General features: G+C 38.6%; 1 protein-coding gene across 1 annotated transcript; it reads left to right on the plus strand.

Annotated features, from left to right (window-relative positions):
- Positions 1-496: 496 nt before the first annotated feature.
- LOC108678749 (APOBEC1 complementation factor) lies at positions 497-8,834 on the plus strand. Its single transcript, XM_018167214.2, has 8 exons — positions 497-1,004; positions 3,008-3,176; positions 4,713-4,845; positions 5,419-5,482; positions 6,699-6,767; positions 7,185-7,341; positions 7,648-7,881; positions 8,432-8,834. The coding sequence occupies exons 1-8, from the start codon at positions 654-656 to the stop codon at positions 8,530-8,532; spliced, it is 1,278 nt and encodes a 425-aa protein (XP_018022703.1). The 5' UTR covers positions 497-653; the 3' UTR covers positions 8,533-8,834.
- Positions 8,835-14,432: the final 5,598 nt, after the last annotated feature.

Raw genomic sequence — 14,432 nt, forward strand, 5'->3', positions numbered from 1 at the left:
AAACATTGCCGTAAAAAACTTGAGTGAAGATTTTAGTATATAGCAAATCAGATTCATGACAGATAAATATAATTGACTACAAGTGAAATGTTTGAATAGGAAAATTGAATAGGACAGTCAACGCTCCATGATCCACATGATTTTTGATATATTTTCAAATGATCTTTGATGGCGGAAAAATGTGACATAAGATCCATTGTAGAATAATATTGCAGCAATAACAATAGTTACAACAACAATAATGAAATAATATTATCGATAATAGGGCAATTAGTATCGGACTTCAACTATAGCACGTTAAGAACAGAATATATTCCCAATTTAACTATGTTAAGATAAGATTTGCACTGAAATCTTTTTGATAAATAGCATCCCTGATCTTTCCCTCAGATTTTCCGTCCAAAAATCAACAGATTTTTTATCCGAATTTTTTTTATTTCATTCATTAATAAATTAGTATTTCTTCAATTGCATATCTGAATTAAATGAACAAATAATTTTCTCAGTTGAGTTATGGAAGTCTGTTCAAAAAAATAAAACAGACATAATCATTCCAGTAGTATAAACTTCATCGCAGGGCTACCTAAGACGAGGGTTCTTGCAAATTAGTTGTAAATTGTAAATTATTGTGCTTGTGGAACAATCGAAAAACAATGGCGGAATCAATATCTGTGATAGGAGGAGGTCATCCTGTTAGAAGAGACGAAAATAAAAAGAATAATCGGCTGTTCGTTGGTTCTTTGGACCGGACCAAGACAGACGTCGATGTTTCTAGAGCCATGAAAGAACTGGTCGATGGAGTCATCAGTGTCATCATGTATCCTTCGCCGCAAGAAAAAACACAAAACAGAGGCTACGCTTTCGTCGAATTCGACAGCCATGAGAACGCCGTGAAGGCTCGTGAATACCTCAGGAACAATCCTCCGAAATTGTGGGGGGTGTCTCAAATAAAAGTCGATTGGGCTGAGCCTGAAAACGAAGTGGACGCCGAAACCATGAGCAAGGTCAGTGTGTTCAGTAAATGACAAGTTCTGTACCCGGCTGACGTGGCAGATGAATTTGTGCAAATTTTAAATGCATTCCATTAAAAATCGTATGCAATATATTTATGCTAGGTGAACAATGCTCGAAAAGAAATCGCATTGCCCGGCCAATGTTCTCATATGAAATAATCGAACACGTTCAGATTGACAAATTTTTCTACTTTGGTACTGTAAAACAAGATAAATTTATATTCATTCACTTTCATAAATCATTTCGGGATAATATCATCAGTCTGTTATTATGCTTCAAAGTTTAATCTTCGAGCCACCAAGTTGATCGTTGAACTTTCAATTGTTTTCAATCATATAGGCAAGCGGCAGGATCGATAAGATCCGCGGTAATCCTTGCAGCATAAATTGAATAAATTTTGGTTTATTTTCGTGTGGGAAACTTTATTTTCTGTGATGCGATAAGTACATTTACTAAACATTTAATCAATTTCAGTTCTTGTAAATCCATATCTAGAGAAAGAGTATTTTAAAATGATTTCGATAAGAATATAATAGTGCATACAACTGTGTCAAACAAAACATATGCAAGAGAGGAATACATTCTGTTCATAATTAATGTATTCTTAATTCAAGGATTAAGTATCCTTTAGATTATTTGAATAATACACAAGTTAATTGAGTTCAGTTTCTTGGCTCTTCCGTATGGTTTATTCTCATGGTATGTATATATAACTTAGAGCAACTCCCACGCAAGAATTGTACGTCACCAGACTGGTGACGTAACGTTGTTTTAAGACATGCTACAGCATGTAGTTACTTCGTAGATAATCTTGGCTCAATTATTTAGTATTTACATCGAGAGACCTTGTAATAATTGAATATAATTTAAGCTGAAATTTAGAGATGGCATTCTGTGAGTTATGATTTTCAGTATAAGAAAACCACTTCGTGTCATATGCAGCAAACATTTAATTAAAAATATAGCAAATGTGGCGTTCCGGAAGCTTGAAATATGTCAAATTAAATCTGCCGTTTGCCGGCTTCAGTTTGATTTTAGACGCTGTTTTATAGGGAGCACGGCATAAAGCTGCATGCGATAGCGTCTCATATCAGGACGCGATATCTGCGATAAAGACAGAGTGTTCTTGGCTTGTTGCAGCCAACGTGTCAATATTCAAACGTATCGCCATGTTCTACAATAGATCGATAATCAGTGCGCAGAAAAAGCAGCAAGCGTTTTCTTAAGGTTGACATCGCAATTTAATAACTGCAAGTTAGACAATCTGGCATGCATGTGATGCTTCATAAATATCAAATTCATGTTACATTGCTCAAAATACGGTGGTGCGGGCTGCTTTTCCCACCAGGTGAAACGGTACCAAGGAAGTATATGACGTAATAAAGAATAAAAAGGTTCCAAGCTGGTACACAGTGAGTCTCTGCTGAGATAAGTTTCGGGAGTAGGAGCCAGATTAATGGACTTTGTGCAGGCGAAATATAATCGCTGTAAAGTAGTTTACTTGCAATTCAAACACCAATATTTGAAATTGAATGTATTTAATTACATAATAGTATTATTTCAAAACGAGTTAAAGTTAAAAAAATATAACTCAGTACTCACTGAAGTGAGTGACAGAGAGCGCATTATATCGTCGCCGAAAACGTGAAGTCACGGACGGACAGACAGGCGGATGGACATGGATGGCGAACAAAATAGCTCCTTTTCCATAAATGAGAAAATGCGCTAAAAACCGTAGATGTGGATTATTCGTCGACAAATAAAAATATAAAATTTCTTCGCCCTGAATGTAACACTCTGCTTCCTCGGGATAAAGTGGAAACTCCAGTGAAGTGTTTCACGGGCATCCCGAACAAAGTGCATGCCCCGGTTCTCCACTCGCCTTCGATATAAAAGTGCAATTGCTACGCTTTAGAGTAGAGTATTCTCAACCATGTTCATGCGAAAATAGCCCAGATAAAATAATTTACTAATGATAATAATAACATTGCAGGTGAAGGTGTTGTTCGTGCGGCAGTTGGCACAGTCAACTTCCGAGGAGAAGTTGAGGAAGGTTTTTGAGAGGTTCGGTGCCCTGGACAGAGTGAAGCGACAACACGACCACGCCTTCATACACTTCAACGAGCGGGAACACGCTGCGGAGGCTCTAAAGCAGACAAACAGTGAGTAATTCTGCTCAGTTCTATTAACTCCTTTTCGTCTTCCGTAGCAAATAACATTTCTTATGAAATAGCGTGTGTTACACATACACAAAAAAATGTAAAGTTCTCAACTACAATGTGGGGGTTATTCTGCGAGACATTCATTTATAAAATAACATAACATAGTGAAGTCGGCGCTGAAGTGTAGGCCTGATATTGAAGTGTAGGCCTGTCGCCGATTCTTTTACTTTTCGTGCCTTATTCACAGAAGATCTAAAATCTTGTCATTTGACCGGATCTTTTCAGGACTGACGATTGTTTGAAATAGCTACTAGACATCCACCGGGCTCGATATGGTGGTAGGCATTTCAAATCTGAACATATTTTTTCCATAGCTATATCTAGTCTGTTCTTGAAAGCGTTCATACTCGGAGCGCCAACGATGTACTCGGGGAGGCTGTTCCACATGTCGGTGATTCGAAGCGAGAATAAATGTTGTAGCGTAAAGAAGTTGCAGCGCAGTTTTTAGTGCATTTTCTTATTTATGAAAAAAAATGCACTATTGTGCTCGCCATGTCCGTCTGTCCGTCCGTCTGTCCGTCCATCCGTCTGTCCGTCCGTCCGTCTATCCGTCAGTCTGTCTGTCCGTCCGTGACTTCACGTTTTCGTCGACGAGAAAATGCGCTCTCTGTCACTCAGTGCAGTGAGTACTGAGTTATATTTTTTTAGTTTATAGTCGTGGCCCCTGTTGTTGGTTCTTGTTTCAAATTCTAGTAATCTTTCGGGGACCTTGTATAAATCATTAGTATACTTGTATGCTTCAAAGAGGTTCCCATGCAGACGTATCCATTTCTTTTCTCACGTTAACTTTCATGTGCTGAAATGAAATGATTTCATTGCTGCGATTCTCTCAATTTTGTTGTTGGTGCGAGCATCCAAATTGTTTTGTGTTAAGCAGAATCTGCGTTTCACATTCAGCTCATAAATCATGTATATGGCAGGCGGGCAGTCATTTCCCCGAACTTGAGCTCTGGCCGTCAAAATTAATCCGTTTACGAGCACATGCAATTTTGTTATACCAAACAAGTTCGATATTAAGAGAGCAGAGATAAACATATGTCCTCGTGTTCCCTTCGATAAGCCAGATTTCGTGAGACATGAGCATGAGTGCATATTTTTCACAATAAATTTTATTATCACCGTTTTTTTAAACAGCACCTAAAATTCATCAGCGTAAACATACTAAATTTTTCTCATCACAATCACTGAGGATCTGCGGATTTGGTTCTTTCTTGTATTAATGTTACAGAAATTATTGTCGTATATTTAATAATTTCATGTGCGAACATTCAATATTCGGACCAGTAATAGATGCGAAAGAACATCAATCTTAGTATAGCTTTTCGTTTTGATTATATGTTCCAAAAAATGTATGACTTTCCTTATTTAAACGTCGATTGATTTTGACTCTGTGATTGGCCTTTTAAATTTAAATGATGGAATGAACATTCTTTGGCTGATCCAGGGTATAATTGTTAAATAAAAGTTATTTTGCAGACACAAAGTTGGACGGAAACGTCATTGAAGTGCAATGGTCGAAGCCAGTCACCCGAGATCAACAGAAGCTGCGCAGAAGAGACAAACCTCAACAAAACTTTCCGATGTTCGCGCATGCATTTTTGAACACAGGGTAACTTACACATGGCGGTTAATATACAATATTATAACTTATGTATGAGAGATTTCATCATATTTTTCATTTTTGCACTGGGCTTTGTACTAGACGTTGTTGCATTTCTGCTTTTGGTTAATGCAGCAGATCAGTCTATAACAATTGGTGGTCAAGAAAAACTATTATTAATAATAAGATATCATTAAAAAGTTCTAAGGCTGACTTGTTTAGTGAATAAATAATTTAGAAGAAAAATATGATCTAAATATTATGGACTAGGATCCATTCAACATTGGCGAGTATAGCTCATTTTTCATATTTTCACACAAATATAAGTGTAATTAATAATTATTTTAGACATCAGAGCAAAAACTTCTTATCACGTAATCGATGTGCCTATATTTGGATCGTATTCATAATACACACAATTACGTTTCGCTCCTAAGTCGGCAATCGTAACCATGCAACTGATATCAAAGTTATTTACAGTGATAACTTAAGGATATTCCCAGGTTTATACGCATTATAAGCATAAAATCCATACAGAACAAGTAACTTGTGTTCGTAAAATAAAGACGTTCTACGTTTCAGACACCTTCAATACCTATCACCACAGCTGCCCACACATTTGCCAGTCATGCAGCCCCACATCGAGGTGAGAACTTCCTTTATTTTACCACAATAATTATGCTTCTTGTCATTTATGCTTCTTGTCATTCATTTAAATTTATGCATTCAAGATAAAAATGTTCTTACAATTTAACAAATTCAAACATTTCATTCAATCAGGTAGACAAATCCTTGTTCATCGCAAGCTTGCATCGTGAAATCTGATATTATTGTTCTATGACATTCTGTAGTATACGTAATATGTATTATTATTTCAAGTTGTTCTTCATCACATCGACAGTTCATTTGTAGTAAAATATGTGGCGAGTTGTGCACCTACCATGTTAATGGAAGCCAAGATTCGGAATTGAGGATAAATTTTCACCCATAAATATTTTCATTCGAAGTGTTCTTTTCGTCTCAACCGGACCTCAAATCTTCAGTCTCACCCTCAGGACTCAAGGATAAATAATTAAAAATGACACAAAAACAACTATTACCAATTATAACACTGCGTTAATTATTTTACTTTCTTATGTCACTTGATGCTCGGCTCGGGCTGGGAAAGTTTACCAATATACAAACGACACCACTCATGGTTGTGTCGATAACTGTACNGACAACTGTACAGAAGACACAGCTCAAGGCTAACGAAATCTTTTCTTATCTTGTGACTCCAATTCGCGGAAATGCCTGGCAATGCATTACCACCACCACACAATTTAGCAGAATTTCCATTAAATTATAGGATGATATTTTTAGTTCTATTACGAGAGATTTGGTTGCAGGATGACTGTAAAACGTTAGTCGAAACACTCTCATTATTTTTCATTTTTTAAAGTAATTAAGAGTTGATTCTTCGTTCATAGGGATTAGCTTGAAGCCGCTACTTTGGCAAACGTCATACACCAAACTTCAATATTTTGGGCAGATCTTATATACTGCATAACTCATATAATTTTTCATAAAATTCATAATATTTTCCATAAACAATTGACTGTGATGTGCCATATATGTAACTATTAAACAAACTAATCTCTCGCTTAGCACCGGTAATACATAGAAGTTCAGCTTTAAAACACACTTGGATTGGACGTATATTTTAAAGCGGATGTATAGTTCTATCTTCTATAACTAGAACATTAATGTCTTACAACATAATAATCAAAAGAATAAGAATAAGCAAAATATATAAGCTCTTTATTCATAAAAATAAGCAAAGATAAATTAACAAAAAATAAATTACAACTTACGACCGACAGGGCCATCCGTTGTACAGCAGCCACATAAGCAACGTGAACTTGTACAGAGGAGAACCCTTGATGCCTGCGGTAAGTAACTCTTTCTCGGACGCCGAGAGTAAAATGCTTCAATAAACTTTCATGAGTTATTGAAATAAATATTTTTGTCGTTGTCGTTGCAAGAAATACTTTTTGTTAATTAACAGAGCTGGAATATACCAAGGAAATTTTTGTGGCTTGCTCTTCACACTTTTAAGAAGTATTTTACCAGTCAGAAACAGAACGAAGTTCATATAATGATATTCTAAGAACAAATTTCATGTTTTAAACTAATTTATTTTCAATATCTTGAAAATAATATAATATAAATACTTGACAAATAAATTTGTAAATACTTGACAATTGTTTGTCAATATAAATACTTGACAAACAAAATTTTCAAAAAATCTAAAAAATAAACTTTAATGTCTAAAAAAAGTTCTAACATTATAAAATCACTCCCGCCAGGGGCCACCGGGCAGATTTACGAACGCTGTTCTGCAGCCGCCGCCGCTCGGTCCCCACGCGTTCGAGGCGCCACAGCAGCAAGTGAGCAGCGCGGCGCTAACGGCGACATCACTGCTCGAAGACGGCCCTCGCACGGCCCACGGCCCTCATCAGCTCGGTAAACGCGACTTGTAATTATTAACTTAATTAATAACTATGGCATAAATTAAAATAATAACCGAGCCTACCATCATTAACAAATAAATAATTAAGACTACTTCGTTGTTGAACATTTTTTTGTCACTATTATAATATTTTATAATCATAATATGATAGAAACTAATTTATTTGCGTGTGTGCTTTACTTCGCTTGTATTCTAATTCCCTTTCATTAGGCACAATTCTATGCAATTAGCCTGTATTCGTATTGAATTAATTGCATTGAAAATTTCCCTATTTTCTAAGTCTTCTTTGTAACGTTCAGGTAGCGCTCCGGGGGCGCTGAGAGCATCCATCGCCCCCCAAGTGGACACCCGCCCCTACCCCGTGCCCAGCATGACTCAGCAACATCATCAACAACAGCAGCAACAGCAACAACAACAGCTGCCGTTGCCACTGTTCTCACCACCCAGGACGCTGTCGCAGGCGCAGCTGCCGTTCGTTGGTTCGCCCATTCCTCTACATCACTCCGGGGCGTTCGCACCCTACTACGCGAACGGTACGAGGAATGTAGTCTTATTAAAGTTTTATTAAAGTTTGAGGCAAGATATTTCGTTATTAATGATTATTATTGTGGCATAACAGTTGTGAGTGAGTGCGACACAACGGTCGTATACTAATATATGTGCAAGAGGCGAATTCTTCGTGTGCAGTAACCAATAGAGGCAATAATTCAATTTAATTATGCAATTATTGGAGGTAAATAATTAAGTTATTCATTGAATAACCGATATTAATGATATTATAGCTAAATTTTCGTTGAAATGTGTTTCGAACTTAGAATCCAGGTTGATTTTAGTTTTCACGCTTTGAAATTAGTGTTTATTTGGTGACATAAGCAATTTAATGTTATAAATCATTTTAAATTTATAACGCATCTTCTCCTCCGAGACTTCTGTAAGGGGGAGACTATAACTAATTATAACGACTAACGGATGAATATAAAAAACGAAGGTACAGGATACAAAGCTAATAATTATCCCCACTATGCACTTGTTAGCTTGATTTCCTCAGTGCGATTTCATAAAACAAATTCTGAACTTTTACAGGGCTGGACTTACAGCACATGGGTCCTTTCCTGGCCCCCGGATTACCGATTCAGTATCTGCCATACCAAGAGATCCCGGTCTCCAGCTACTCGGAACAATGATAAGTCTTCCCTGTAGTTCACTGCTGTATTCTCGTCACAAATTCAGGACATAATAGACCTTTAGGATGTATTATCAGAAATAAATAAGAGTTCGTAATTGTGGCAGCCAATCAGTGACGGCTTTTTCAGCTAAACCCGCATATCACAAACGGGAATTAAGCAGCTACGTGTATTTAGGCCGCTACATATGTAAATGCGAGTTTCGATATTGCGGCCGTTGCATTCAAACTAATATAGCCGAACGCAAATGTGATATGTATTTTTTATTGATCCAGAGGATAGGTTCATTTCATTTATTCTCAAGAATTTTGTTTCAATGTAGCCATTCATGTCCGAGTAATTTATTATTTATCTAAAATTCTACCAGGTACGTAATGGTAAAGTGAATTGAGTGAGACATTGCCTCAATTTTCTTACGCAAGTTTACGAGACAGAGCTATATTAATCTTGTTCTCATTTAACTCGGTTGAATGAAAATGAAATAAAATCGGTTAAATATTAATACGGCTAACTCGAACGTACTCGCTATTCAAAGACAAGAAGCTCCTCGCTTAGTGACAATGTATAATTTTCATGCTAACCGTTTGTGGGCATATACATTAACCGTCGTCAATGATATTCCTATCTAAAGACCTGGTATATAACAGGAGTTCCCATCAGTAGACAAAGCTGGAATGTGAATGAGCCGAGGCTCGATCTATGCGGCACAGTGCAACTACTTGAAAAATATTGTAAATTGTAGTCACTATAGGAAAAATTTCATTCAAAAGTTATCGGTATTCAATATCTTCTCCTGACAACATTTTCGTATGAATATGAGTCAACGTGCAAGAATTATTCTACGAGTTACAGCTCGCTAAAAGCAGTCTGTAAAGAGCTTTTCGCTCCAGTCTTTTACACTGAAAATATTGGACCGAAGCCAGTTTTATTTTTTAAATCTCAGTGGTGCCGCAATTTTAAAGTAATACATTAATAAACTCCGCAATACTAAAATAAATCTTGATTGCAAGTTTGCTATCTGTTCTCTGGGGAGATAGCCCTCTTTGAACGTTGAAGGTAGAATGAATGAAATGGAAATTATGTTGTACGTAATTTTCATATGTGTTTATAATGGTGCTGAGTAATCCGATTTGAAAGAGATAATGAGTGCATCTAATTACAGTTTGAACGGCTCTGGCACATAACCAGCACTCCGTTTTAAATTGGCATTAGTCCCCGCCTTAGCCTTCAGTAACGACTTCGTCTCAATATATCTGTACTGACGGTCATGACTCGTTCATGACCGAATGTTATGACTGGAACTCAGGATGATGTTCGTGGCCCGTTGTTATGAATCGAGCTCGAGGTAATATTCGTGGCCCGGATGTTACGACTCGAACTCGGGCTGATGTTCATGGCCCGTTGTTATGAATCGAGCTTGAGGGGATGTTCGTGGCCCGGATGTTATGACTCGAACTCAGCGTAATGTTCGTGGTCCGTTGTTATGAATCGAGCTCGGGATGATGTTCGTGGCCCGGATGTTTTCTCGGGTTGATGTTCGTGGCCCGGATGTTATGACTCAAACTCGAAGCTCAAGATGTCCGCGGGATCCCCTGGCATTGTCTTCATCGCGCAGCTCCTAAATTATTTATTTTTACAGCAATTATATTTCTGTTAGCATGTGCCGGGATTTTTGAAATGGCAAAATGCAATTATTTTCTTCGTATGTAGATAAACTGAAGCGTTATTAGCGTTATGTTAGCGTTGTTAGTGGCGCTAAGCTAGCATGAAAAGCTCTTATTTTATAATGAAGATGCCTCTTCAAATGAAACTAAAACAGAACAAATTACCGGTGGCTATAATTACAGAACAAATTACCTTCCGAACTATAATAATAATTGCTGATGAGACAGTTGTTTTTGTTTCTAAGCAATTGCAACCCTGAATAAATTTTCGTAAATAAACATTTCGAAAGTTTTGTGTGTAGTACAACTATTGACGTGATGAAACTCATTAAAAATTTTATTAGCCATTATTCGTGGCCTGGTTTGGATTAACTTGCTTATATTAAGGTATGCAATCACGTTCAGGAGTTACGAATCCTTTATCGAGGTGCGTTTATGAACCGTCATAGTTTCATGCGCTTTCTTACCTAGTATTAGCATTAGTGTTAGTGCAAAGTATTATTTATTCTTCTTAGTTGCTTCCATATATCTGCGCACACTTCCTAAAATGTTCCGTTCCTATACCTGTCCATTCACATAAGGTATTTATTTCTAAACGAAAGTAGGAAAAAAACCTTATTGATATAAATTTGCCGAAAAAATTTTTTGTAGCCCTAATTCGACCATCGTCGCCATAGCTAATGTAGACATGCACGATTTCGTTCAGGACCTCTTTACTTATCAACATTCTTTGCCTCTTGCGGGTATTTTTTTTTTCTTTTTCCCTGCTTGCCTGTCTTATTTTAAATATTTAAACTTTATAATCGCATTCGAAGAATAAAAAACAAGAGTACACAAATGTAAATGTTCTTGGTCATGAATAATTAAGAAGCCACTTGAAAATATCACAGGTTAAAGAAAGTGCTTGATATAATCAAAGTTTGAAGTAGGAGTATATTGACTGGTCTATGACAAGCAAGAAAATTCATTGTTATAAATAATGAGTTTTTTCAAGTTGACTATTACTGTTTTAGATCATCGAAGTTCTATTTATATAACTAAGTCATAATAAAACTTTCGACTTCAGACATTTTCTTTCATTCACGATTCCTTCAGCAACAATGACACAGCAGCTGCGTTACGTGGAGACCTCAGCCACAATAGGAGACAATTAATGCACTAGAGCTGTTCAGGACGATTGAGTATACATTATAATTAAATGAACTATTTCTGTGTTTATGCTGCACACAAGCAATATTTACATCCAAGGCGCGGTTGAATAGCAAGTTTAAATACAACAAAGTCCGAAGTCCGAAAATGCCTAGAAATGATAGAAAAATTAAATCTCCAAGCTGAAAGTTTGAGATTTATTCTTGAAATACGCAAGGTTACGAGAGTAGTAGTAGGGAGAGGTTTCTAGCGCTTCAGATCAGGTAGTCTATTTCGCGCCGAAGGTCCGATATTCGTATTGCAGGGTCAGGCTTCTTCATTGGTTTCAGGCTCGTGGCCTGATCCATCTGGTCTAGGGTATATGCTTTTCTATTTCCAAGGCGCAGGTTCTATCCGTCTTCTGCTATTTCATCTCAACCAGTAACATGATGACACGAGTATGGTGTTTAGTCAGGGGTGTGGGTCTCTTCAGACCTATGTCATGGTGCCGTGCTAGATATCCGGTAGCAGGTTACACTCGATTATATATCGTCTGAGATTGTCAGTCCCAAAGATGCTTCGAGGAACTTCTCTTAGCATCCTGGACAGCATTTCATTTGGGCTGAGAGCAGTGGTGTTGGGGTAGTAGTTTTGCCGAGTATCACTGTGGCTCGGGCATTCCGCCATAACATGCAAGACCGTCAGTGGTACCAAACAATCATTGCAATACGGCATCGGACGGCGTTCGATCAGGTAGCTGTGAGTGAGGCGCGTGTGGCCGATCCTTAGTCTGCACAGCGCTACCTCCAACTTCCGGGATTTCTGATATGATGAACTCCACGCTCGTACACAATCCTTGATTGTTCTGAGTTTGTTCTCTCTCACGTTCAGCCACTGTTCCTGCCAAATATGGCGGATGCTTGCCTTGATGATAGGGTAGTGGTCACGGCAAGGGACCTGCTCGCTATAGATCGCCTGGTCCGAAGAGGCGGCGTTTACCGCCGCCTCATCCGCCCTCTCGTTGCCTCGCACCCCCACGTGTCCGGGCACCCAGCAGACGCTCACCGCTCTCCCAGCCTCCGCCAGGCGCACCAGCCCGGTTAGGATCTCCCAGACGATGGGGTGCCTGCTATTATAAGCTCTCAAAAGCCTGTACCACACTCCTGGAGTCTACAAATATTGTAAAATCGTCTCCGGGCAGTTGGTCTATGAGGCTAAGGGCGCAGCTGACACCGACGAGCTCAGCGGTGAAAATTGACGAGCTTGAACTGAGTCGTTTTGACATCGCAGCTACGCCGGCCACAGCCGCACATCCCACTGCGCCGTTCGTCTTAGAGCCGTCGGTGTAGATATGTGTAGAGTTTGCATGCTCTGTGGATGCATGGTGGAGAAAGAGGTTTCTCATCTCGGTTGAGTGTGAGCTTTGCTTCAGTGGGTAGTTTTGGTCCGGGCAGAATGTGTTGATTGGGATGCGCCATGTAGGGATATCCTCAAATATGACTGGTATGACTTCTAGTACATGAGCCTGCGTTGTTGCAAGCAGTGTTTCATAGTCTTCGGATGACGGGATATTGTACGGGAAGTTGTTTGGTTGACCCCCCCACGACAAGGGCGAGATGGCACGGGGGGCAAGGTTACGAGAAAAATAAAGTTCAGGAAAGATTAGGCTGCTTTAATTCAAAGTAACTATCAGGTCCTCAACAGTGACATCACCGAGTAGTTTTACTAACAACGTGAAGTGAATAAATGCTGCGAGTAAAATAATAATGAACAGTAGTTTTCACCAGTTCTGTTGCCGATGGGATATATAACTTTATGGTCGGTATGATATACTGAGAGATGATGGGGCGAGCTGTAAAATGAACCCTTAGCACAGCGAATATACATATATTTCCATAGAGCGAATGGAAATTTTTATAGAGCGAGTAAAAATTACCATAGAGCGACTGGAAATTATTGAAAAAATAGTGAATACTGAATATTACTGAACTCTTCGAAAACACCGTGCAAAATTATTACTAAGGAGAGCGAGCAGCAGCGCAAGCATTTCATAAGTGAGCGATGAGCTGAAAAATCCCCAAAGAATAATAATGACGGAAAATTCAATACAAAAGAAACTTAGCGTAGCTTATTACGGCAGTAAAACACGGAATTAAAAAAAACTGGGTTATGCACGAAATCCAGTAGCTAAAAACACTAATCCCTGGCCTGATGAAAATTGAAAGATATTTACTCATCAACATATACTGGCCAATCGTACTTTGCAGCCACACTCAGGATTGGTAATGTGGCTTAGAAGTGATGGCATAACAAGATATTATCAACACAAGTGATGACTTCATAACGAGATACTGTAAACACCACGGCATCACATTACTTAAGCGCAGTGCCAGCTCTGTGCACAGCACCGATACATGAGAGCTGTACAGCAGCACCAATATCCATGGACTGCATTCCACTATTCCCATATGCATGGCCTGCATTCTACAATTCTAATTTCCATGGCCTGCATTCCACTATTCCAATATGCATGGCCTGCATTCCACTATTCCAATATGCATGGCCTGCATTCCACTATTTCAATATTCATGGCCTGCATTCAACCGTTCCAATACTCATGGCCTGTATTCCAATATTCGTGGCTATACATGTGTTCTACCAGGAACATATCAAAAGCAGAATCGTAAGTTTTGCGTAGAAAAGAGATGAGTTTAGTATAGTGGCAAAATATTTACTGGGGCTTCAGCTAATTAGCTATCTCGCCCGGAAGTCAAGATGAACATCAACAAAGAAGTGGAAGATCTCAGTTATCGAAAGTCTCTTAAATAAAAAATAATCATTTTTTCCTTCCACAAGGGGTGGAAGGTCTCAATTGTCCAGCCCGCTGAAGCTGGCTCGAAGGAAGCAGCGTTAGCATCTCAAAGAGACGAAGTGAAAAGCAGGGACAGGTGACAAGCAACAGAAACGAAGACACTCAAACAAGAGGCCGCTTACACGGGACGTCGGCCGTCAGCACGAGAGAGACAAAGAAGAGAAATGTAAATCATTCTTATAACTTAACCCCGCAACTGCCCTGCCTTCATAATAACTTGACCGCACAACGGAGAC

Source organism: Hyalella azteca, unplaced genomic scaffold, assembly GCF_000764305.2.
Source record: "Hyalella azteca isolate HAZT.00-mixed unplaced genomic scaffold, Hazt_2.0.2 contig15432, whole genome shotgun sequence".
Lineage (NCBI taxonomy): Eukaryota > Metazoa > Arthropoda > Malacostraca > Amphipoda > Hyalellidae > Hyalella > Hyalella azteca.